Genomic DNA, 23,954 nt, shown 5'->3' with positions numbered 1-23,954 from the left:
ACTCAAATTGTAACATTAACTTGCCTAATAACTTAATCTTCTTTCCCTTATTCCACCCAGAATCTTTTGCATGAGTAGAGAGTTGAAATCCCATCTTCTCTCACTCCCCTCTCCAACACACACATAAGTAAGCAGAGCATGAAAGCAAGATTCTGTGAAAATCAGAAACTTTAATTTCATGATCTTTTGATGCAAGTAACTGAATAGAACTAAAAGGACACCATTCTATTTAATTCACGCATAACATTCAAAACTTTCAAAAATCATAATTTCTTACTCTCACTTATGCTTCTTGAAAAATTTTAGCAGCATGTCAGAACAGTCAGCTGAATGCAAACAAAGTAAATCCAGTATCATATACTGCAGCAGGTTCACTTCAAATCTGCCGGAACAGCCACAGTTCATAAGCTTTTGTCTGTGTGTTATGCTTGCCTCTGAGATCAGTGTATGATCATAACCTAATTTTTTCAGCAGACTTATTCTCATTCACTGCGTGGGTTAGAGAAAGAAATAAATTTAAAAAAAAAAAAAAAAAATCAGGGTTGTAGCAGCAACCATAAATTTGGCATTTTCTGACTTCTGGACTTTGCAACCTCAATCTTTCTCCCCCTCTTTTTTTTTTTTTTTTTAAATAAAACAGTGGGAGGATGGCCAAGTATACCCACTTCAGAAAACTGTTTGATGTTAGAGTTTACATCCTACTTCTGAACTGCTTTGTGCTTGATATGTCATTTATATTCTGTAAAGTAACATTAATGGAAAGAGATACACTACTGTTATTAAGGATCAGCTTTCAACACCAACATATTTAAAATTCAAGTGATAATCAGAGTTTCATAAAGACAGATATAATAAGATAACTAGTGAGGTCTTTCAAATTATGTAATCTTAAGAGATATTTTTGCAACAACTTCTTAAAAAAAAGGATTCCCATGTGCAAACCAGTAATTCCAAACCAGGTCTTTCCTTATCAGTAAAAGAAGATAACAAAAATCAAGGCATGTGCTAATTAAATTTTTCATATTAAACCTCACTTTTTAAAACACCAAAAATTATCTTTTATTTGTTGAAAGCAAGTATTTGCTCTAAAACATTTTTTAATTCACTTGCATACTACATGCAAAATCGAGCTTCTATAAAGCTTTTATAAGATCACATTCAGAGCATGAAATATATAAAAAGTGCCATGCTTTAAGAAACACCTGTCAACTTCCCAGCAACCTCCAGAAAAGTCATAAGTTTCATAACTCTTCTGCTGTTTAGCCAAAGATTGGATAAGTATGATTTGCAATCACCTGTTATGAAGAATGAGCTGTAAGTGAAATCATCTCTCAGTGTACACAAGGTCATGCAGCACTCCTCTGCAATCCTGCAGATAGAATATCAGGGTGGGCTGGGAGCAGTCTACAGGAATGATTTTTTTTATTTTCCCAAGTGCAAATTTACACAGATATTTTCAGAGACAAACAAAACTTCCATCTTAAATCAGAAGTCTGACCTTTAAAGACATGCTCCCTAAGCTGCCTGCATGAACATTGGCTATTAAGGCTTTATTTAGTGCTCCAAAATCTTGTAAATATTATCCTGTCATGTCACTATTAATCGGGCAAATTTTAGTAGGAAACAAATCAGACAATACAGTGTTGGCCTTCTACTTTATAGAAGGGTCCTGACCAAAAAAAGTCCATAAGATGAACTGCAGCTTTTTTCTCAGTGATGAAATTTATACACCCTCTTTCCACAGCTGTGCTTTCGGAGAAGTCACAAGAATTTAGTACCTGTCACTAACCGGCGGCAACCAAGTTACAGAACAGGTCAGAAGCTATTTAGAGGACAAAGAAAGTACAAAAACATACACCTTATTTACTTACACAGCCAGGATAAAAATATAATATGTAGGTTTGATTATTCAGTGAAGTTCTTCAGTGATCATGAAAAACTGGGGGCTTCCTCAAGAATATATGAAAAAATATGGAATAATCGTAGAATCATTAAGGTTGGAAAAGACCTCTAAGATCATCGATATGGAATAATGTACAATGCTACAACCTTTGCTAACCTTTGTGGTTAAGCCCAACTTTAAAAACTGAGAAAAATTATAGTGGAAAAACTAATTTCCCAATTATTTACTAAAAATAGCACTATAATCAAAGAACCTTGTAAAGAAGGACACAAGTAGCATCCTAAAATGAAAGTTTTGGAGCTTCCTTTTTCTCCACTGCAAAAACAAAACAGGGAGACTTGTGCTGGTGGAACAGATTTTTCTGGTGTAAAACAATGCTGAAAATATAAACTTCCAATGACAATAATTAAAGCAGACATAAAGTTGACTGTGATTCAAATATGACAAGATAAATACAATTTTTTAAAACTGGAAAATGACATAATGGAATAGGCGCATAAATATAAAACTTCTGACAGACTGAATTCTTTATAAAATTGGTTATAAGACGTAACAATCTGTAAAGTAGGGCAAGTTTTCAAATTATGTCTAACATACACAGTGAAACTCTAACTCTATGGATTAGTATTTCTCTGGAGCGGTATTAGTATTTTTTTGAGATGTACCTGCTGCTAAGTTAACCTATACCTTACAAATGCATGGGACAAATTCAGAAAGATCGTTCAAAATGGCAGAAATTTTAAATTACAGTTTCTCATAATTTTCTAGCCTGCATAGCAAAATAACCGAGAAAAGGTTAGTGCTGTACTGGTAAATTGGAAAGGAAGCAGGAAAAGAATAGATTTAAAAAAAGAAAAAAAAATTCATTTCAGGCTTTGTCTTCAGAAGTAAGAAGCACAAAAATCCAGCCACTGGAGACCTCACAGCTTTTCTCACTGCACTATTGCATTCCATTTTTCTTGTCTGATGTGTTAGAATTAGTTGCTATGCAACCAAACTATAAGCCTCACCATTTAATAATTCTTCTGCTAATTGCAATAGAGAAAAAGAGCTTCAGTGTCTGGCTTTGTCATAGCACTAAATTCTTCCTGTACGGAGAATCTACGACCAATAACAACAAACTTGAAAAAAGCATTTTTATTGAAGGTATCTGGGATCAGCTATAATAAAGGTGTTAACTTATGTATTAGTCAGATGAATTTTGATTATAATGATAATTAGATTATTTACTAAGTGTTCTACTGGTTTATAGACTGTTTTGACATGCTTCCCCGCTTCCTTCCACCAAAACCTTCTCTGAAATGGGAAACTAATGATAGCGTATATGCTTCTGTTGATCCTGTGGTTCATTTCATTTACAAATTGCTAAGTATCAAGAATTGAAAATCTCAAGCTTTACCTTCTATTTTATAGCTGTCTTAACTACACATAGGAACTAACTGAGCAACTGAAGGAGACCAACTGCGGCCCCTACTGGTACCTAATACACCTACAAAACAATAGAGTGCAATAAAACCAGAAAGTTTCCCATTAAAATTCTATTACTGAAAAATAAAATAAAAATGTAAGAACGAAAGGATATTGTAGTAATAACATGAGCAGAGACTATCCAGTGACCAAAGTATCACAGTAACTATGAACAGTAACTCCATCTACACCTTCAGTTATGCCACTTAAAAGTCTCAAACTAGTTTCCCACTTCATAAAGTACTTTGTAAGAAAGGATTTTTCAGCTTTGTAAAGCTCAGTCAGCAGATCCATGCCAGAGCCTGAAACAGTACCCAGCTAAAATGCATGGTCTACCTCCTTCAACATACATTGACACAGATACTGACTGAACATGACATTAGAACATGAGATTAGAGTATCTTAATGGTTCATTCATTTTGATGATTTCATAAATCAATTTCAGAAAAGAATCTTGGCTGCATTACTTTTAACTTCCCAAATGTCATAATTTAAAATTTGCACATATTTAAATTTATAAAAAGAAACAGACAAACACACACCCCAAGGCTTTAGGAACAAAGCCATATCCACCAGTTCAGTTACAAAACTTTCTGTACAGTGAAGAAAATAAAACCATACTGGCTTACATTTTTAGACAGCTAGTCAGTTTAAGAACCAAGTCTTTGTTTTACAAGTTTGTGTGAAGAAAAAAGATTAAAGATGGGGTAAACAAACTGCCTGCACTTCTACTAATCTCTTTCTACAGCAAAGGCTATTTTATCCTGTCCAGCTCAACTCTTAACACCATTGAAAATATGACTGTCCTCCATCTTAATCTTAACTAAAGTTTTTGCTTATGAAAGCCCATATTTATGTTTGGAGCAGATTTCCATATCAAAACCACAGACTGAGTGTATATAGAAAGAGTTCCAGGCTTGTCTGGGATTTTTCCAACTAGGCATTACTGAAAGCAGGCACAATAAGTAAGCTCACATCAGAACCAACCATTAGTGTTTTCAGAGCTTGCAGAGATTTAAAGATGTTAATCAAATTAAATCATTATTGTTCATTTAACTACTCAAGCCACATCTAGTATAAGGATGACATTAGCTTCTCTGTGGAAAAAGAAGCTAATGTCTTACCAGTTGCAATGATCCTACCATAACCTGGGATCTGCCAATTCAAAAATCATTTTAGAGCAGTCATTTCTAATGTGGCCAGCATATCAGAAATGAAGTGCTATATGCCTCTCTAAACAGATCTTACTGAAATAAAAATAGAAATGAAGAGTTATAGGACTTTCAAAGTTAACTCTAGATACATCAAGGAAGTACTTACTAATTGTCATGGATTCTGGCACAGTGGCTGAAGGCAACATATTGCTTAAAGTATTCACTTGAGCTGGAGGACTGACTTCCACTCTAGTCATAAAAGCACAATATCATCAATAAATGAAAACAAAATCCTGAATTAAAAACTTAAGAAAACAGCATTCCAGAAACTAGAATTGTCATCATATTCACCCATATTCAATCAACTTATGTTTAATTATCCTTTAATGTATCTGTTGTGAGTCTGATTTAAGAATACACACAAAAAGATCCAAATCAACAGGCCATGGAGAATACAGTAAAAAAAAAAAACATAAAAAACAACATAAAACCTATTTTCAAAACCAGGAGGCTAAGTCTGCCTGTTATTTGACATGACTACGTGACTTCTTCGAGATAACCAGGAAAAGTTCAATATATGAAACTATGCAAAAAGGGAAGTGTAGGCTTTTGCATTTGTCTTTCCAAACAGTTGCAAAAGTACCCTGATGAACAATTTGTTTTCTAGTACTGAGTAGCATTAGGTAGTAATAGTAATAGTAAGTTGGCAGCTACAGGGTGAAGGTTTTTTTCTTTTAAGAAAAACATATTTGACATGTACCTGTAAGGAAGATCAGATCTTCTTGGAACGAGTTCTACCGCATGAACATGTTCATGCCCCTCTCCATTCTCCAAGTTATCTAAAGTAGAGTGCACAAGCATTAGCTTTCTTCAGTTAATAGTACTTAAAAAATAAAATAAAATAAAAACCAGAAGGAAGGTAGTTACATTTTTAACTAGAAATACTCATCTTTACTAAAGCTTTTAAACACTTTAAATTCTTTCTCCAAGGCTGGCTTCTGCCCATTAACCCTGAATGCCAGCAGGATTGTAAAGTCCCTTAGGAACACAGCCATCAGCTTAGAAGAAAATCAGTATTGCACAATTCCTAAATTATAATTTAGATGTACATTTTACATTGATAACAATGTTACAAAGCTATGAAGAGACTTCTTACTGAAGTTATTTTTGCAAGCCCCAGGAGTTTAACCACCACATGGCATCTGATACTCATTACAAATCTGTTTGTGACTTGCAGCAAAAGAATTTGTGGTTAGTCCCCAGTACGTGAAACCTTGCAAAGACACCAGTCCTTTATGCATTCCCAACAGAGCACCATGGCTTTTCTCTGTCTCCTTATACCTATGCACCAAACATCAGGAATCAGACAGACGAGATAGTTTTTAAGAAGCATGAACAATACGCGTCTGTCCACAGATCCACAACTGTCAGGATCAAAATATACGCATTGCTGGGCCTGTCATTAAGGTAGTTCAGGTGGAAAGAAACAAAAATCACATTTTATTGATGTTTTCTGCATCTCACTATGTAAGGGTTACAAAGTTACCATAAAACAATCCTAAAATCATGAGCTAAAATAGCACAGAATTTAAAAAGCAGGAATTCTAGAAAAAAGTTAATGGGAATTGGAGTTACGTCAGAATGACTATGGAGGAGAAAGTTCATTTTTTAAGCTGTAGAGTTCACTGAAGCTCAGTTCCTAAAATGCATACTCCATTTTTGTTCCAAGCAACTGAATTTTGACTCAGGCTTTCTCATCTCTAGGTACATGGAGATATGATATGCCCTGACACATCCCTGAAGCACTGCAACAGACTAAAACTGAAAACACTAGTATTAACATACAACACTATAGATTATGCTGTAATCTATTTCAACTATATATGTCTTGTTATTTATCTGTATTAAGACCTATAAACCAAAATATCGGGCTAAACTATATATTTTACAAGAGCTCATTAAGCATGTTTTAGCAAAAATGTTGTTACAATAATAATAAGCTTGCCAGTTATTGGGCTGAACTGCCCTCAGAAAAAGCTAACCCATGTTCCCTCTGATATCATTCATCTAGCAAAAGTGTAACTTCCAAAGTCAAGCAAACAACTGCCTAAGGCAGCTGTCAATCTCATCAAATTGTCATTACGGCTGAGGAGAGGGTGACCGTACTCATGTGTATCACTCTCCCTAACTGGTTGACATTTGGGTTGCGTGATGGACCTTTTAGTGAAGACTGCCTGCACACTCTGTCAGTTTAGGACTGTTCAGAAGGGCCCAGTGACAGCATGGAAAGTTGAAATCAGACAGCAGAATCTGTGTTGCTGTTTCCTATAACTGATGAAGATTCCTTTCACCAGCCCAATGCCGTATTGTTCTGGCTTGCATGCTGGACCATAGGGTTTACCAAAGACAAAGAAGGGCAGGAGAACTGAAAATATCTGTATACTGTGCCAGAAGGGATCTGAATGGGCCTGTTGTTGATCATCTCTAGTAGTCTGAGCATTGTCTTCAAAACAGTTCTGAGATGAAGCAAGATGAAACAAGGGTCTTTGGTATCTCCTTAATAAAAGTAAGCCCCTGCTACACTTATTGTTGTCCTCTCTGGTCATCTGTCTCCAGTACTGTGTCTTGGCTTGGTCTCCCGACTTTTGATTTCAGCTACAAACCCCTAGCTCTAGCTCCTGATGCCTTGTGACATCTGACTCGCTACTAACTCCCACAGCTCAACTGCAAGCTCCCATTCCACATACCCCCCCATGAACAGGAACTCATGAGGTTCAACAAGGCCAAGTGCAAGGTCCTGCACCTGGGTCGGGGCAACCCCCAGTATCAATACAGGCTGGGGGATGAAGGGATTGAGAGCAGCCCTGCCAGGAAGGACTCGGGGGTACTGGTTCTGCCCCTCTACTCTGCTCTGGTGAGACCCCACCTGGAGTACTGCGTCCAGCTCTGGAGCCCTCAGCATAAGAAAGACACGGACCTGTTGGAGCGGGTCCAGAAGAAGGCCATGAAAATGATCAGGGGGATGGAACATCTCTCCTATGAAGAAAGGCTGAGAGAGACTTGGGGTTGTTCAGCCTGGAGAAGAGAAGGCTTCGGGGAGACCTTATTGCAGCCTATCAGTACTTAAAGGGGGCTTACAAAAAAGATGGTGGCAAACTTTTTAGCAGGGCCTGTTGCGACAGGACAAGGGGGAATGGCTTTAAACTAAAGGGGGGCAGATTTAGACTAGATCTAAGGAAGAAACTTTTTACACTGAGGGTGGTGAAGCACTGGCACAGGTTGCCCAGAGAGGTGGTGGATGCCCCATCCCTGGAAAGGTCAGGTCAGGTTGGACGGGGCTCTGAGCAACCTGATGTAGTTGAAGACGTCTCTGCCCATGGCAGGGGGGTTGGACTAGATGACCTTTAGAGGTCCCTTCCAACCCAAACTATTCTATGATTCTATTCCAGATTTCAATCTGTTGCAGTCAGCAAACACTTAAAAATCTACGGACTTTTTCTAAGTTTCTGTATAAAATTTAAGAGAACACTATGCCACAAACTACATCATGTTTTCTAAATCCATTCCTTCATAAATTGAAAAACGTGGGAGCACAAGAAAAAAAATGAAAATGTACTTTCTATTTTTTTTGAACCACTGGCATTTCTTAAGAGGTACATGTCTTAAAATACAGCAGAGGGCAGTACAGCACTATTTTACGATTCACATCACTTTTATCACTGAACTTACAGAAGTTAATTACACTTTTTCCACAGGCCTTCAATTAACAGTCCATTTAAACTCTCGGCACATATAATGTATATGCAAAAAATATGAATTATTTTACAATTAAAACATTATTTGAATGCCACTGAGAAGTTTTTAAGTGGTCACTCAAATGAGAATACATATCCAAAGTTTTATAAAAGCAATGTTTTATAAACAGCTAGCAAAATATTAACTCGGGGGGGGGGGGGGGGGGGGCAGCACGACGGAAGTTTTTTGTTTGTTTTTGGTACCAATACAGATACTGGAAAAGCACCAGGTCTTCTTTTCCATACCTTTAACCATTTTCATTGCTTGCTTCAAGATCTTCTCCAAATAGTCCCACATCATTCTTGAAGTGCTGTACCCAAAACTGCATACAATACTGCAGCTGAGGCCACATCAGAGCCAACTCGGCATAAATTTACAAATGACACTTTCATTTATGCATGTCTGTATGAAGTGTGCTTTTACTGCAGAAGCACAGCACTGCTATTCACTATCAGCCTGTGTCCCACTACAGTGGGTCTCCTGCAGAAAGTGACTTGAGGATACTGGCAGATGAAAAATTAGGTATCAGCCAGCAATTGGTGCTCAGCCCAGAAAGCCAATCTTATCCTGGGCTGCATAAAACGAAGCATAGCAGGCAGATTGAGGGAGGTGATTCTGCCCCTCTATTTCGCTTTTGTGAGACCCCACCTGGAGTACTGCGTCCAGCTCTGGGGTCCACAGTACAAGAAAGGCATGGACCTGTTAGAGTGGGTCCAGAGGAGGGCCACAAAAATGATCAGGGGGATGGAACACCTCTCCTATGAAGAAAGGCTGAGAGAGTTGGGGTTGTTCAGCCTGGAGAAGAGAAGGCTCCAGGGAAACCTTACTGCAGCCTTTCAATATATAAAGAGGGCTTATAAGAAAGATGGAGAGAGACTTTTTACCATGGCCTGCAGCGACAGAAGAAGGGGCAACGGTTTTAAACTGAAAGAGGGTAGATTTAGATTGGATATAAGGAAGAAATTTTTTTTCAGATGAGGGTGGTGAGACACTGGAACAGGTTGCCCAGAGAAGTTGTGGATACCCCATCACTGGAAGTATTCAAGGTCAGGTTGGTCGGGACTTTGGGCAACCTGATCTAGTGAAAGATGTCCCTGTCCACGGCAGGGGGGTTGGACTAGATGATCTTTGAAGAACCCTTCCAACCCAAACCATTCTATGATTCTATGATTCCCATATCCTTTTCTGAAGAAGTATTTCCTAGCCAATCATTCCTCATCCTGTATATAAACAGATAACAGCTTCTATTGAACTGCATCCAATATTTGATACTTTCTCCAATCTGTCAAGATTAATTTGAATCCAAGTTCTCAAACACACTTGCAGCTTCTTCTAGCTTAGTGACATCTAGAAAACGAATAAGGATACTTTCTATTCAACCATCCTAAACATTAATAAAACACCATACAAGACCACAGCTTAATCCCAACAAAACTCTGGTTTGTTTTGACATTGATAAATCCTCCTCAACTAAGTATCTACTCAAACGGAGAACTCTGATTCAGATCTAGAATAAATTTTAATTGAACCTCCCATCCCAGTTGTGCAGTATCTCCCACATCCTTACAATCCCATTACTTCTTACCATTATCCCATGTTAGAAATTCTGTTATAAAATTTGCTGGAATTCAGTAAATTAAAATGCTTACCTGTTTGGGAGTAAGAGCCAACGGCACTGACAGGAAATAGAACATCCGAGTCATCATTCAGGACCTGCAGAGGAGTCCAACTGCATATCTGAGAATTGCATGTGCCTATTTCACGAGGCCTAGATTTAAAACAAACAAACAAAACAACCTACTTATACAGTCAATATTCATCCTCACAATGCTTATATTTCTTTCAGAGATATCACTGCAAGAAAAATTTATTTCAGTCTGCCTGCCAATTTCTTGGTTCAGACATATATAAATTCATTAAAGATCAGACCATTCCAAAGCAGATGAGACAAGCAGTGCTTGCCTCTTTTTCTCCAAAGGGATTTCTGTGTCAGAAATAAAGAGGGCATATTAGTATATAAAATTATTCTTTTTCTCTCAGTTTTGTCTTGTCTTGTTTAACTATCTACTCTGATGATAACAGGCTTACTCTGTTTAAAATACATGGTTTTACTGTGAAGCCAAAATAGAGCTGATATCATACTAAGAATAAGGAAACTTCAAATAGGCCAGAATTATAGCCTGGCTATATCTTGCAACAATTTCAACAACTGAGAACTTCAAGGAGAACAAGTCTGAAATCTCGAAATTTTGGTTTTCAGTGGAACTTAGAAGCAAAATACCATCACCACAGTGGCCCAAATGGTTTAAACAACAGAAAAGAAAAAAAAAAGGGGGGGGGGGGAAGGAAGAGGGGGGGAGGGTAAAGAGAAAACCTATAGTTTGGTTAGTTACATAAATTTGCCAGTACCCATGAAGGAAGGGGAGGCAGGGGGGAAGCATGGAAAATTTACCACTGACTCCTGCAACATTACTTACTTTTCAGAAGCTTCAGTTTCACCTTCTGTGCCTTTATTTCCTAACATTTTCCCATATAGCTCATCCTCATCTGCATCTTCATCATCAATGCTCTTCACATCTAGTTTCTGGTATTCGTACTCTCCATTCATGAATACTGAATTGCTCTTCCACGAATGGTTACTTTCATTCCCGTTCAAATTTTTTCCAAGAGTGCTTTCAAATGAGGGTAATACAAAAACTGAAGATCTGTCTACACGCTCCTCTGAACTTTCTCCTGTAATCAGAGTCTTTGTGGCATCCCCCAAATTTTGCTCATCTTCCTCTTCATCAAATGAGATAATATTTGTCACTCTCTTCTTCTTTTTTCGATCTTTTTTATATTTCAAATCTAGTAGCAACATAAAGGTTTACGTAGTTCAGAAAAGAGAAACAATGTAATACACTTGTTTTTTTTTTCTTAAAAGAACTCATGTACTAAATGAGTTTAGTAAAGAAAAAAACCACTTAGATCTACAAGGCATTTCATTATCTTTCCATACACATGAGCTTTTAAATCTTTAACTACCATCTTTATTTTATATGCCTTACATAATTCAGATTTTAGAAGATATTTTAGAGGTGCATTCATAACAGTATACAATTGGAACTGGAAAAAAAGTTCAACAAACTTAGAAAATGAAATTTAAAATAAAAAGTTAGTCTTCCCGTCACTTTGTCCCACGGAATATGGCTAGTGTATATTGCAGAGTATGTCTAGACAACAGAGAAAACATGAAACACTTCTGGAGAGAAAAAATTAAAAAGAACAAACTCACAACACAAACAAAATCCGCAACTTACAACCAAATAAAGTTAGTTTTGTCTATATTCTGGAAATTGAGCAGTCAGTTTTCAGAAAAAGAAAATAAACTTGCTCCCTCCTTCAACTAATTACCTCTTGGTCTAGAAATACACCAAAATCCTCTCTGATTACACCACATCTATGCTGTGACAGCACTTATTTTTAAATTATTACCTATTCTCACTGATTCCGATGCGCACATGAGGCTAAATGATCTTGCGAAGATCTTGAAGCACTCTAAGAAATATCAGAAATTTACTCACCAAGACAACCCACATTGGGACTAAACTGTTTTGTTTAATTCAAGTCCAGCTGTTATATATCCACAAAACACATTAAAATACTTTTAAGAGTAAGAGGGTGTTAAAACCCATTCTGGATGCAAATAGAATTCCAGCAAAGAACATAGACGTTAATGAAAACACGTGACTTGCTCTAACATTCAACATATAATGGCATTTGAACAAACCCATTTTTTTTAAAGTGACATTTTATTGTAAGTTGTACATTACATTTACTGTATACACATGTACTGTCCACATAACGTATGTTGTGTTGTAATGTACAGCATATGGTCAATTATTCCGTTATTTCATCTTGCAAGCCTATTCTACACTAACAAAGTTATCGCAAGTCAAGTATCACTTACTATTTTAATCTCATTTAAAGTGCTAAACAACAAAAGCTTTACCACAAGTTTGTTTTGAAAACCATGTTTTGAGACAAAGTCTATTTTAAATGACAATAAAAAATAGATTTTATCTCAACTTCTATTCCTACCAGATAGCATTCACGTGTGGGGTTTTTTCCTTTTTCTCATAACCAGAACAATTTAAAGCCTAAGCTCAAGCCTTGTTTCTTAATTGAAAAACACATAAATCCCAGAATCTTCCTGCAGTTTTGCATGTTTACAAAGCAAAACATTCTTTCAGCTCAACTTCTGGAAATAAAGATGATAAAACATTCCTTTGCTATTTTTGGAACTGAAAATGTATAATGAATATCATATTTGGCTTGATTAATTTCAAATTATAAGAGATTAAGACTTTGGATCTTTGTTAGTAACTAACATCCTACAAACTTTGCAACACTAACATATTTAAAGGTAAAAAGAGCGTATGAGTAAATTTGCATTTGTGGTAATGACCTACTTCATATAGGAATTCAGACTGTAAACATGAGCGCTGCTTGAAGAAGATTACAAGCTAGGTTTTTTTTATCTGATATATAACAACAGATATATGGCAGTGTACTTCTGACTGAAAAAGTGCCAAAAGAAAACATATTAAAAATAAAAAATCATTACATCAGAAACTGCAAGGCATAATCTTTTTCATAAGAAACTGAAATTCAGGTCACAGGCGAAGCACTTTACCAATAAGATAGTTTAGCTTCCCTCTCACAGTGATACAAGAAAGCTAAAATACACATTTATCATCCAGTATTCACACCAGTACTACTAAAAAATGTCATACTTCTTATTTCATGCTCAACTAGTTTGTATGTGTAGTGCACTTATTTTTAAGGTTTTTGTTCCCTAATAGTGCATTAAATTTAATTGAAAGTTATTTAAACACACTTGAATATTTTATAAGTTTCTGAGTAACACTAACATTGCAAAAATGCTTACCAGCATTTACATTCTTTGACAGAACAGGAAGTGGGTCAGTGTCTTGATCAGGTTTTATCAGAATCGAGACAGCAGATGATGCAGTTATCTCTCTAAGAAGGCTGCTAACACCCTGAGTGGATTCTTTCAATAATGAGGTTACATTTTGCGTTGATTCCTTTAACAAATCGGACACGGTGGGTGTGCATTTACTCTGCCCATTTAAATCCTTATTATCAATGTTGATTGCAAAAAGAATGGAGTTCAGACCTTCAGATAAAAGAAAGGGGAAAAAAAAAGACCAAAAACCCACTATATACTTCATATAAAAGTTACGAAGATAGCTTTGTTAAACCTTAGGTTCTATGACATGTAAAACATTTTTCCCCAAAAATTTCCCACAGTTCTCCATGCATGAATTCTTATTCTTTCATGTACCATTCAGTCTTTTTTAGATTATATTCAAGCTGATGCAATCAGTTCTGAATTTATCTTGATGGCTGTTCAGCTGCGCATTAAATAAGCAGTAAGTACTGTGAACTCGTTTATTTATAACCTTTTATTTAAACCCATTTCACTGCAACTTTAATATTTGTTGGTTCCTATATTCTATTAACAAAAACTCCTGTGAATCCTGTCTTGCAGAACAAAGCATGTGACCATGTATCTGAGAAAAGAGGTGTAAAAGGTACATCACTTCTGCGGTCAAACTCTAGAAAAGTAAGTTATCTGTTATCGCTCCTTACTCTTATTCTCCTTCCATGTATTTGCCTAAAATTTGGGTCTTACTATAAAAGTCTATCATTGCTCTGTTCTAGTCAGGATAACCCATTTTGTTTTCTCTAAATTGCACTAGCTTTTTAAAAAAAGTTAACCTTAAATTTTCTAACTCTTCATCAGTTATGTGAAAGACTGTTCAACTGTAGGAAGGCCAGATCCAGTGTTTTAACAGTTCATCAATTCATAGCATAAATTGGCATAACATCTTGACTATTCACCCTGAATGTGCGTCTGACACACATTCTCCGCATAAGCAAAGAGTATGTTAGAGAAGCTCCTTGCAACCAGAAACAGACATAACATCCCAAAATGAAATAGTTTTCCAAGAACAGTAGCATTTAAGAGAAAGTCTGACCAGCTGCCATCGTAGGGATCATACTAGAACGTTCTTCATCCATCATAAAAGACCAGTCTTCATAGAAGACACTATAATTTGAAAGGGAAAAAAAAAGACTTCTAAAAGACATGAAAACTCTGGAAAAAAAGTATGAGTACACCAATGGATCAAATTATATGTCACACTGAAGTCCTGAAATATACAGAACTGTCTGAACAGTTATCAAAGACATGCTAAATAGTATTTTATCTTCAGTTTTAGCTCTGGATTTTTTTAGGGGAAAAAAGCCACTCAGGGCAAGAAGGTTCATACCACATTAGCAGTCACAATATTTCTCTACACCTATTGCTATATTGCATATGTAAGTTTTTAAATAGCTATAGTTGACCATAATTACCAAGCCATTTTATAAAAATATTAGAATGCATGAATACAAACAAAAAGATCCACTTCATCTTGAGCAACCTGATCTAGTGAAAGATGTCCCTGCCCACGGCAGGGGGGTTGGACTAGAATCATAGAATCATTAAGGTTGGAAAAGACCTCTAAGATCATCGGGTCCAACCGTCAACCCAACACCACCATGCCCACTAAACCATGTCCCTAAGTGCCGCATCTACACGTCTTTTAAATACTTCCAGGGATGGGGACTCAACCACCTCCCTGGACAGCCTCTTCCAATATTTAACCACTCTTTCAGTAAAGAAATTTTTCCTCATGTCCAATCTAAACCTCCCCTGGCGCAACTTGAGGCCATTTCCTCTCGTCCTATCGCTTGTTACTTGGGAGAAGAGACCAACACCCACCTCACTACAACCTCCTTCCAGGTAGTTGTAGAGCACAATAAGGTCTCCCCTCAGCCTCCTTTTCTCCGGGCTAAACAACCCCAGCTCCCTCAGCCGCTCCTCATAAGACTTGTTCTCCAGACCCCTCACCAGCCTCGTTGCCCTTCTCTGGACACACTCCAGCACCTCAACGTCCTTCTTGTAGAGAGGGGCCCAAAACTGAACACGGTATTCGAGGTGCGGCCTCACCAGTGCACAGTACAGGGGCACGATCACTTCCCTACTCCTGCTGGCCACACTAGTTCTGATACAGGCCAGGATGCCGTTGGCCTTCTTGGCCACCTGGGCACACTGCCGGCTCATGTTCAGCCGGCTGTCAACCAGCACCCCCAGGTCCTTTTCCAACAGGCAGCTTTCCAGCCACTCTTCCCCAAGCCTGTAGCGCTGCATGGGGTGGTTGTGGCCAAAGTGCAGGACCCAGCACTTGGCCTTGTTGAACCTCATACAGTTGGCCTCGGCCCATCGATCCAGCCTGTCCAGGTCCCTCTGCAGAGCCTTCCTACCCTTGAGCAGATCAACACTCCCGCCCAACTTGGTGTCATCTGCAAACTTCCTGAGGGAGCACTCAATCCCCTCATCCAGATCATCGATAAAGATATTGAACAAGACCGGCCCCAAAACTGAGCCCTGGGGAACACCACTCGTGACCGGTCGCCAGCTGGATTGAACTCCATTCACCACAACTCTCTGGGCCCAGCCGTCCAGCCAGTTTTTGACCCAGCGCAGAGTACACCTGTCTAAGCCGTGAGCCGCCAGCTTCTCTAGGAGAATGCTGTGGGAAATGGTGTCAAAGGCCTTACTGAAGCCCAGGTAGACCACATCCACAGCCTTTCCCTCATCCACTAGGCGGGTCACCTGGTCATAGAAGGAGATCAGGTTGGTCAAGCAGGACCTGCCTCTCATGAACCCGTGCTGGCTCGGCCTGATCCCCTGGTTGTCCCGCTCATGCCTTGTGAGCACCCTCAAGATGAACCGCTCCATAATCTTCCCCGGCACCGAGGTCAGGCTGACAGGCCTGTAGTTCCCCGGATCCTCCTTCCGGCCCTTCCTGTAGACGGGCGTCACATTGGCAAGCCTCCAGTCATCCGGGACCTCCCCCGTTAACCAGGACTGCTGATAAATGATGGAGAGCGGCTTGGCGAGCACCTCCACCAGCTCCCTCAGCACTCTCGGGTGGATCCCATCCGGCCCCATAGACTTGTGAGCGTCCAGGTGGCGTAGCAGGTCGTTGACTGCTTCCTCTTGGATTATGGGGGGGTTCATCCTTCTCGCCGTCCCTGTCTTCCAGCTCAGGGGGCTGAGTACCCTGAGGATAACTGGTCTGCCTGTTAAAGACTGAGGCAAAGAAGACATTAAGTACCTCAGCCTTTTCCTCATCCTCGGTGACAATGTTCCCCCCCGCATCCAATAAAGGATGGAGATTCTCCTTGGCTCTCTTCTTGTCATTAATATATCTGTAAAAACATTTTTTGTTGTCTTTAACGACAGCGGCCAGATTGTGTTCTAGCTGGGCTTTTGCCTTTCTCATTTCCTCTCTGCACGACCTAACAAGATCCCTGTACTCTTCTTGAGTCGCCTGCCCCTTCTTCCACAAGCGGTAAACTCTCCTTTTTTTCCTGAGTCCCAGCAAAAGCTCCCTGTTCAGCCAGGCCGGTCGTCTTCCCCGCCCGTTCTTCTTATGGCATATGGGGACAGCCTGCTCCTGCACCTTTAAGGCTTCCTTCTTGAAGAACGTCCAGCCTTCCTGGACCCCTCTGCCCTTCAGGACTGTCTCCCAAGGGACTCTCTCAACCAGCGTCCTGAACAGGCCAAAGTCTGCCCTCCGGAAGTCCATGGTTGCGGTTTTGCTGGCTGCCCTCCTTACTTCACCAAGAATGGAGAATTCTACCATTTCACGGTTGCTAAGCCCAAGACGGCCTCTGACCACCACATCTCCCACCAGTCCTTCTCTGTTTGTAAACAGCAGGTCGAGCGAGGCACCTACCCTGGTAGGCTCACTTACCAGCTGTGTCAGGAAGGTGTCTTCCACACACTCCAGGAACCTCCTAGACTGCTTCCTCTCTGCCGTGTTGTATTTCCAGCAGACATCCGGGAAGTTGAAGTCTCCCACGAGAACAAGGGCTAGCGATTGAGAGACTTCTGCCAGCTGCTTGTAGAACGCTTCATCCGCCCCTTCATCCTGGTTGGGTGGTCTATAACAGACTCCCAGCAGGATATCTGCCTCGTCGGCCTTCCCCCTCATCCTTACCCATAAACACTCGACCGTATCATCATCACAATCGTTGAGCTCTACACAATCGAAACACTCCCTAACATACAGGGCCACCCCACCACCTCTCCTTCCTCGCCTGTCCCTTCTGAAGAGTCTATAGCCATCCATTGCAGCACTCCAATCACGAGAGTCACCCCACCATGTTTCTGTGATGGCGACTAAGCCATATCTATCCCACTGCACAATGGCTTCCAGCTCCTCCTGTTTGCCGCCCATGCTGCGTGCATTGGTGTAGATGCACTTGAGTTGGGCTATCAATTTTGCCCCCAGCATTGGCATGCCACTCCTAGGCTCATCTCTAGTGAGCCTGGTTTTATCCCCTTCCCCCTTCGAACCTAGCTTAAAGCCCTCTCAATGAGCCCTGACAATTCATGAGCAATGATCCTTTTCCCCCTGTGAGATAGCTGAACTCCATCTGTTGCCAGCAGGCCCAGTGCCATGTAAACCTCCCCGTGATCAAAAAAGCCAAAATTCCTCTGATGGCACCAGCCCCTGAGCCACATGTTGATCAGGTGTGTTTTCCTGTTCCTTTCAATATTCTTCCCTGCCACTGTAGGGATTGAGGAAAACACTATCCGTGCTCCTGATTCTTCAACCAATTGCCCCAGTGCCCTGAAGTCCCTTTTGATCGCTTCAGGACTTCTCTCTGGAACCTCATCACTGCCAGCCTGTATAACCAACAGTGGGTAGTAATCGGAAGGCCATACCAGACCAGGGAGTTTCCTAGTAATGTCTCTGACCCGGGCCCCAGGGAGGCAGCAGACTTCCCTGTGGGATGGGTCCGGTCGGCATATTGGGCCCACTGTTCCCCTCAGAAGGGAATCGCCTATGAGAATTACCCTCCTTTTTTTCTTAGCAGAGGCAGTCATAACACGTGGGGCTGACTGTCTCACCCTAGGGAACCTCCTGGATGGACCTTCGTCTACATCCTCATTTGCCTGGCCCTCAAGTTCCAGGGCCCCATATCTGTTCTGTAAGGGCAACCGGGAAGGTGAGGGAGGCTGGGCAGGCTCGCCTGGCACCCCGAGCAGGGACCTGTTTCCATTCCCCCCAGTTGCCTCAGTTCCCTCCTTCTGCCTGGTGGCAAGAGGGCAGGGGATCCTCTGCTACTTGTGGAGCCTCCATCTGCTGCCTTTGCCTCAGGGATGGTAGGGTGTGGCTCCACCAATCTACCTCCCTCTCACACTCCCGGATACTCCTTAACCTTTCCACTTCGTCCTTCAGCTCTGCCACCAGGCCAAGCAGATCATCCACCCGGTCACACCGCACACAGGTGTTGTCTCTGCTGCCCTCCGGTACAACTGACAGGCTCGGGCACTCCCTGCAGCCAGAGACCTGGACAGCTGTAGACGATCTTTAAAGGTCCCTTCTAACCCAAACCATTCTATTATTCTATGATTTGGTGACCTGTTTCAATATCCAAAACCACATCAATTACCCTAAATAGTTAGAGTCAACTAGGAATTTGGATGTAAGAAAAAAAAAGTTAACATGAATTTCACTGTGAACACATGAATTTAGTTGTTCTAAACCTGGTTCTTTTTACCAGCAGGATGCTATATTTTTATATCAGCATTCAGTTAACTAAACATAAAAACAGATAGCAAGAAAACCCTCAACCTATATTAAACATTTTTGACAGATTCATTTAAAAGTTTCCAAAACAGGTAACAATTGCGGATGTAAGCTGATTCTGTAAAAGTCATTTGAATTTGCATAACATTTAAATCTTAAATATTCTGGAATAAGCCTTTTTAGAAATAATATTTCATGTACAATGCAGAGAGTGCTGATAATCCTGATACTGCACAAGTATTGCTACAAGCATGAGAGTAATTAGTGACATAGCAATCCAAGTCACTAATTTCCTCACAACGGTTTTCAGATTTTTTTTCCTTTGTTGTTTCATTCATCTTTATTTGATTTCATAAGAAAATCTGTCTTGCAAGAAAGCTACAGAGGACTGGAACAGACTAAAAATGAAGAGGAGGTACTAATGAGCTCAGTTCTGGCAATAATCTTATCCAGTACATCCATCAATTGATGCAAATGGAAAGAACGCCTTTCTGCTGAATCCACCGGACTTCATCAAGCTCAACAATTAGTTATTGATAAAAAAAGGAAAATACCCCAAATTTTCAAAAAGAGAAGGAGCTGACGATATATGAGGAAGAAGGTAGGACTCAGTTAAGTATGAACTTAAGTGCATTTTGCACATCCGAAGTACCTTAGGATTTCACAATGCATAGTAAGTTATTCTCAGTAACTCTGTAACAAGAAGGTTCACAAACTGGTACAGAACCACTTCCAAGCGATCTGCAGTAGTAGTTACCTATTGCTTGACTGCTGGAGCTTTTCAATTACAGGATGAGCACCTCCAAAAGGCAAAAGGCAATTACCATTGACAAACTGATAAGATCAAGGCTACATTTGTATACTATTTTAATGGAATGAGAGGGGCACCTCAAAGCATGGTGTCAAGGTCTCAGTGAGGAAAACTGTTGAAAGAATAGGGAAGGGAGTTAGGAAAGAGGATGGAAATGAAGATGAGGACAGAAGCATATATTCTCACATGCTAGAATGAAACCAGTTTCAGGTCACGTGTTGATAGAGGCACAAGCCACTATCTTAACAGCTGCCAAAATTTCAAAAATGAACAAATGAAAAGTATGAGGTTAAGTGGCTTCACTAGCATAGCAATTAATATGGTGTATTATTACAGCTGTGTTTTTTGGTTGGTTGGTTGGTTGGTTTTTTTAATCTCAGTACTTCATTTGTCAATACATTTCCTGCATTACAAAGATATCAAATATGATACCTGAGTCGATTCTTATCTGCAAGCAGCATATGAACATATCTTTCCAGGGAATGTTCATTTAATGCACAGCGCAACCAAGCCCGGCCTCTACCAATATCTGTAGTAATTGTCTTCAGAGAGTAAAAGCGCTGCAGTTCATGTTTATTCAGAACTTCTTTCACATAGTACCAAAACACTGGCTCTGGAATTAAAAAATAAATAAATAAATAAATAAATAAACACACACCACCGAAAAAACGCTAAGCTCATATCTGAATGCATTTACGTGCAATTTTATAAAACAAGCAGGTATATAACTCTGAACAAAGGTGAATCATTTACCATCTTCGTATAACTCTCCAGTTAAATAGGTTATTTATTTCTACAGAACTTGGGGTATTTAAGCACTTAGAACTTTTCACTTCATTGAAAAAGCCAAACACACGCTAAAGGATTCTATCCTACATTTTTAAAAAGAATTCACATTTAAAAGCACATTTAAGCTAGTATTTCATCCGTAGAACGGGTTCACATGTTCAGCTGGGAATATATTATGCAAAGAAAAAAAATTCCTTAGAACTGTATCTTACTGCTGATTGTGAAATGTTAGAAGCTAGGTCCAAAGGAACGGGTAGCTCCAGAATTTGCAGACATGCAAATGGCAAATTCATGTTACTTTAAAAAAAAAAAAGTCTTACATTTAAAGGGCAACACAACCTCTTTCCACTAAAATACTTTCCTTGCCCTGTTCCCAAATTTTGATAAAAAGTTTTTTTACGGTTGCCTCAAATTTCTCAATTGGAGGTAACAAAAAATCTACATCAGTAATTGTAAACGTACAATCAAACACCTAGTATTTTACATATTCCTGTTTCTTAACTGAATAAGAACATATTTTAAGGACATATTTATTACAATTCACCTCTTACCAGTTTCTCAGGGTGAAAAAAACAACCAAACATCACATAATTCATCTGTAAGACTTGAATCATTACTATATGATATAGTTTGGCAATCATTAGTCATTAATGTTGCATCAAATACATACTCCTTGAAAGTATCTTAAAATATAACATTAACAATAACGTTCATGTGGCTTTGATTTTTTGGAAATAGAATTGCTTAAATAACTAGAACGGTTTGAAAACTGTTAATATATACAGTCAGTAACATATTAAGAGACCGAATTTAAGGCAAATAGGATATTTTTAAGAGAAAAAAAATCTGAGAAACCCAAGCATTACAAAAAATTCAAAACAGATCAATGTCTCAAGGAAGACAGCAGGTACTCCTTTTAACAGTTGAATACATGTCTTTGCTCAACATTTTTTTTTAAGTTAACAAAAAAGGGAAAATAATTCTATTGTACAAGTGAATAATGCACTATCACCTCAAATATTATGCTGGCTTTTGATCATAATCTCAATGTAGGCCACATGAAGCAGATGTTTAAAGATGGGTAAAAAATCTCTTCAAAGACACAGAAGAAAAATTCACACGAGAGAGAAAACAGATTGATCCTGCCACTCCTTGCTTACCATTTTTCTAAATCTTTTTTAATGTAGTAAGAATTTTAAGAAAAGGCCATCCATGACGCTTCTCTTTCTCTCTGCTAAATAAAAAGCATGCAGCCAGATTTTGAATAGGTTTTCACTACAGCTTATGAATTCTTCTGGTGAAATATGCTCATTTGAGGGTATGGGGTTTTTTATTAATCTCTGCTGAAAGCCAAATACAGCATTAGATTAGCGAAGTTTATAATATAGTTTTAGAAACCTAAACACATAACAAGCAGGTTAGACTCATTAACTAAAAGTTTTGTGAAATAGGTCTGACAGCTATGCAAGAATGACCCAAAGCTCTTCTAAATTAGACAAATGTGCAAAAAAAAGGAACCACTGAATTGACAACATAGGATGAAAAACTAAAGGTATACTTTGCTGAACTAGGACCTTATAGGCACATTAACATGCAAACAATAAGGAGGTCCACTGAACATGTAAGAGCATTCAAATATCGTATATGTCCTACTCCTTTGGCTTCAACTTATTTGATCTGCCTTTCAAAAATAAAACACATGTATATTTAAAAAAAAAAAAGCATTCCTTAAAATGCCAGATTTGTATCAAGATGATAGTGATTTAATGATTTCATTGTTTCTTGTGACCAATAAAATTCATTTTTCTGTCTTGCTAAAGCTCAAAACAATACTAAAGTAGGAAGTGAAAATATTACAGGAATAGAGAAAATAAGCAGATTTCCTCTTATGCTGAGAGTGAAACTCAGTGTTTCTTGGCATTCTGATTATTTGCAGATATCAAGGATTCTGAAAAGCTTCAAAATTTGGATTATCATCAGTTTTTAATCAAAATCTATCCAATGGAAATAAAGCAAGAGCATTCCATGCTCTAAGTCCCTCCATGACATACCTTATAAAAACAGTAATGTAAGTGGCATTTTCAAATGACTAAGTTCTCTTATTTGAGAGTAGTGTTAAATGAAAATCCAAGTTCTAACTGTTAATATTATTTTTCATAGCAAATAATCCAAAACTTGCTATTCAGAAGTAAGATCATTTTCATTTCAGTAAAATACAAATTGTACAATTGTACTGTAGGCAGAGAAGACACTGATGTTATAGTCACCCAAATATTAATCACTTTGTGAAAACAGTTTATTTAATTTTAATAATATCACAGTTCCGATAACTGCAATACCACCAATCATTAATCAGCACCAAACAGCAGTCATGTCTCAAGCTGAGAGCATAAGATAAGTCTGAAGCCAGGTTCAGTGCCTTCTTATGCAAAAAAAAAAAGTAAAGAAAACAATTTACACTGTGCAGCCATTGTGCATTTCAGTGTTTGCTCTGTCAAGTAATTAAAGAACAGCTTCATATTTGTCATGAGTGTCTCATAGTAGAACATCCTTTGCTATAGTTGGAAGTACTAGTTCTTTCACTTTTAATTGAGAGTATCATTAAATGAAGTTTATATTCCATAAGCCTTAGTCTATCATTTTCATTTCTAACCGTAGCAACTAATAATTTTACCATATTAGCCCTCAGCATTACTCTACAATGTCCTACTATTCATACGCAAGCTATGATATGCAAAGTCATAAAACTATAAACATATTGTGACTTAGCAACAATTTCAAAATACATTCCCATTTTTGGTACTGACGTGCCATGAGGCTGTGAACAAGCCACATCTGTAATTCTGCCATGGTTTACCTATGTGTAAACAGATAATACTATCCTACAGGTATACCATCAAAGCATATACATTAATCTATAGCAACATGCAGCACCAGAACTACTAAAAAAAAAAAAAAGCAACAAAGACAAAATTTTGCTTCAGCCTGGAGAAGAGAAGGCTTAGGGGGAGGGAAGGCACCTAATAGCAGCCCTCCGGTACCTACGAGGAAGTCATCAAGACGACTGATCTAGGCTCTTTACATCAGCACATAGCAGGAGGACAGCAGACAACAGGCATAAGTTAAAACAAGAGAGGCTCAGACTGGATATAAGGAAAAACTCTTTCATCATGATGACAGTCAAATATTGGAACATGGTTGACCGAAGAGCTTGTGCAGTCTGTGGAGGTTTTCAAGTCCCAAACGGACAAAGCCCTGAGCAACCTCGTTTAACCTCAGAGATGATCTTTGTAGGGCTGCAGACCTCCTGAGGACCC

The 23,954-nt window shown here is 38.9% G+C and overlaps 1 protein-coding gene across 2 annotated transcripts in view; it reads right to left on the bottom strand.

The window, feature by feature from the left end:
* The window catches only part of SNX29 (sorting nexin 29), a 145,337-nt gene that overhangs the window by 108,301 nt on the left and 13,082 nt on the right, over positions 1–23,954 (bottom strand). For both annotated transcript variants that reach the window (XM_076351069.1, XM_076351070.1), the window contains exons 5-11: positions 20,281–20,461; positions 14,364–14,434; positions 13,250–13,498; positions 10,797–11,166; positions 9,969–10,087; positions 5,285–5,363; positions 4,691–4,773 (exon numbers count right to left, since the gene is read on the bottom strand). In XM_076351069.1, the coding sequence (XP_076207184.1) occupies positions 4,691–4,773; positions 5,285–5,363; positions 9,969–10,087; positions 10,797–11,166; positions 13,250–13,498; positions 14,364–14,434; positions 20,281–20,461 (1,152 nt within the window). The remainder of the gene's footprint in view (positions 1–4,690; positions 4,774–5,284; positions 5,364–9,968; positions 10,088–10,796; positions 11,167–13,249; positions 13,499–14,363; positions 14,435–20,280; positions 20,462–23,954) is intronic.

This window comes from Aptenodytes patagonicus, chromosome 13, assembly GCF_965638725.1.
Source record: "Aptenodytes patagonicus chromosome 13, bAptPat1.pri.cur, whole genome shotgun sequence".
Classification (NCBI taxonomy): domain Eukaryota; kingdom Metazoa; phylum Chordata; class Aves; order Sphenisciformes; family Spheniscidae; genus Aptenodytes; species Aptenodytes patagonicus.
Note: the sequence above shows the minus strand (reverse complement) of the source record. Positions and strands in the feature narration are given on the sequence as shown.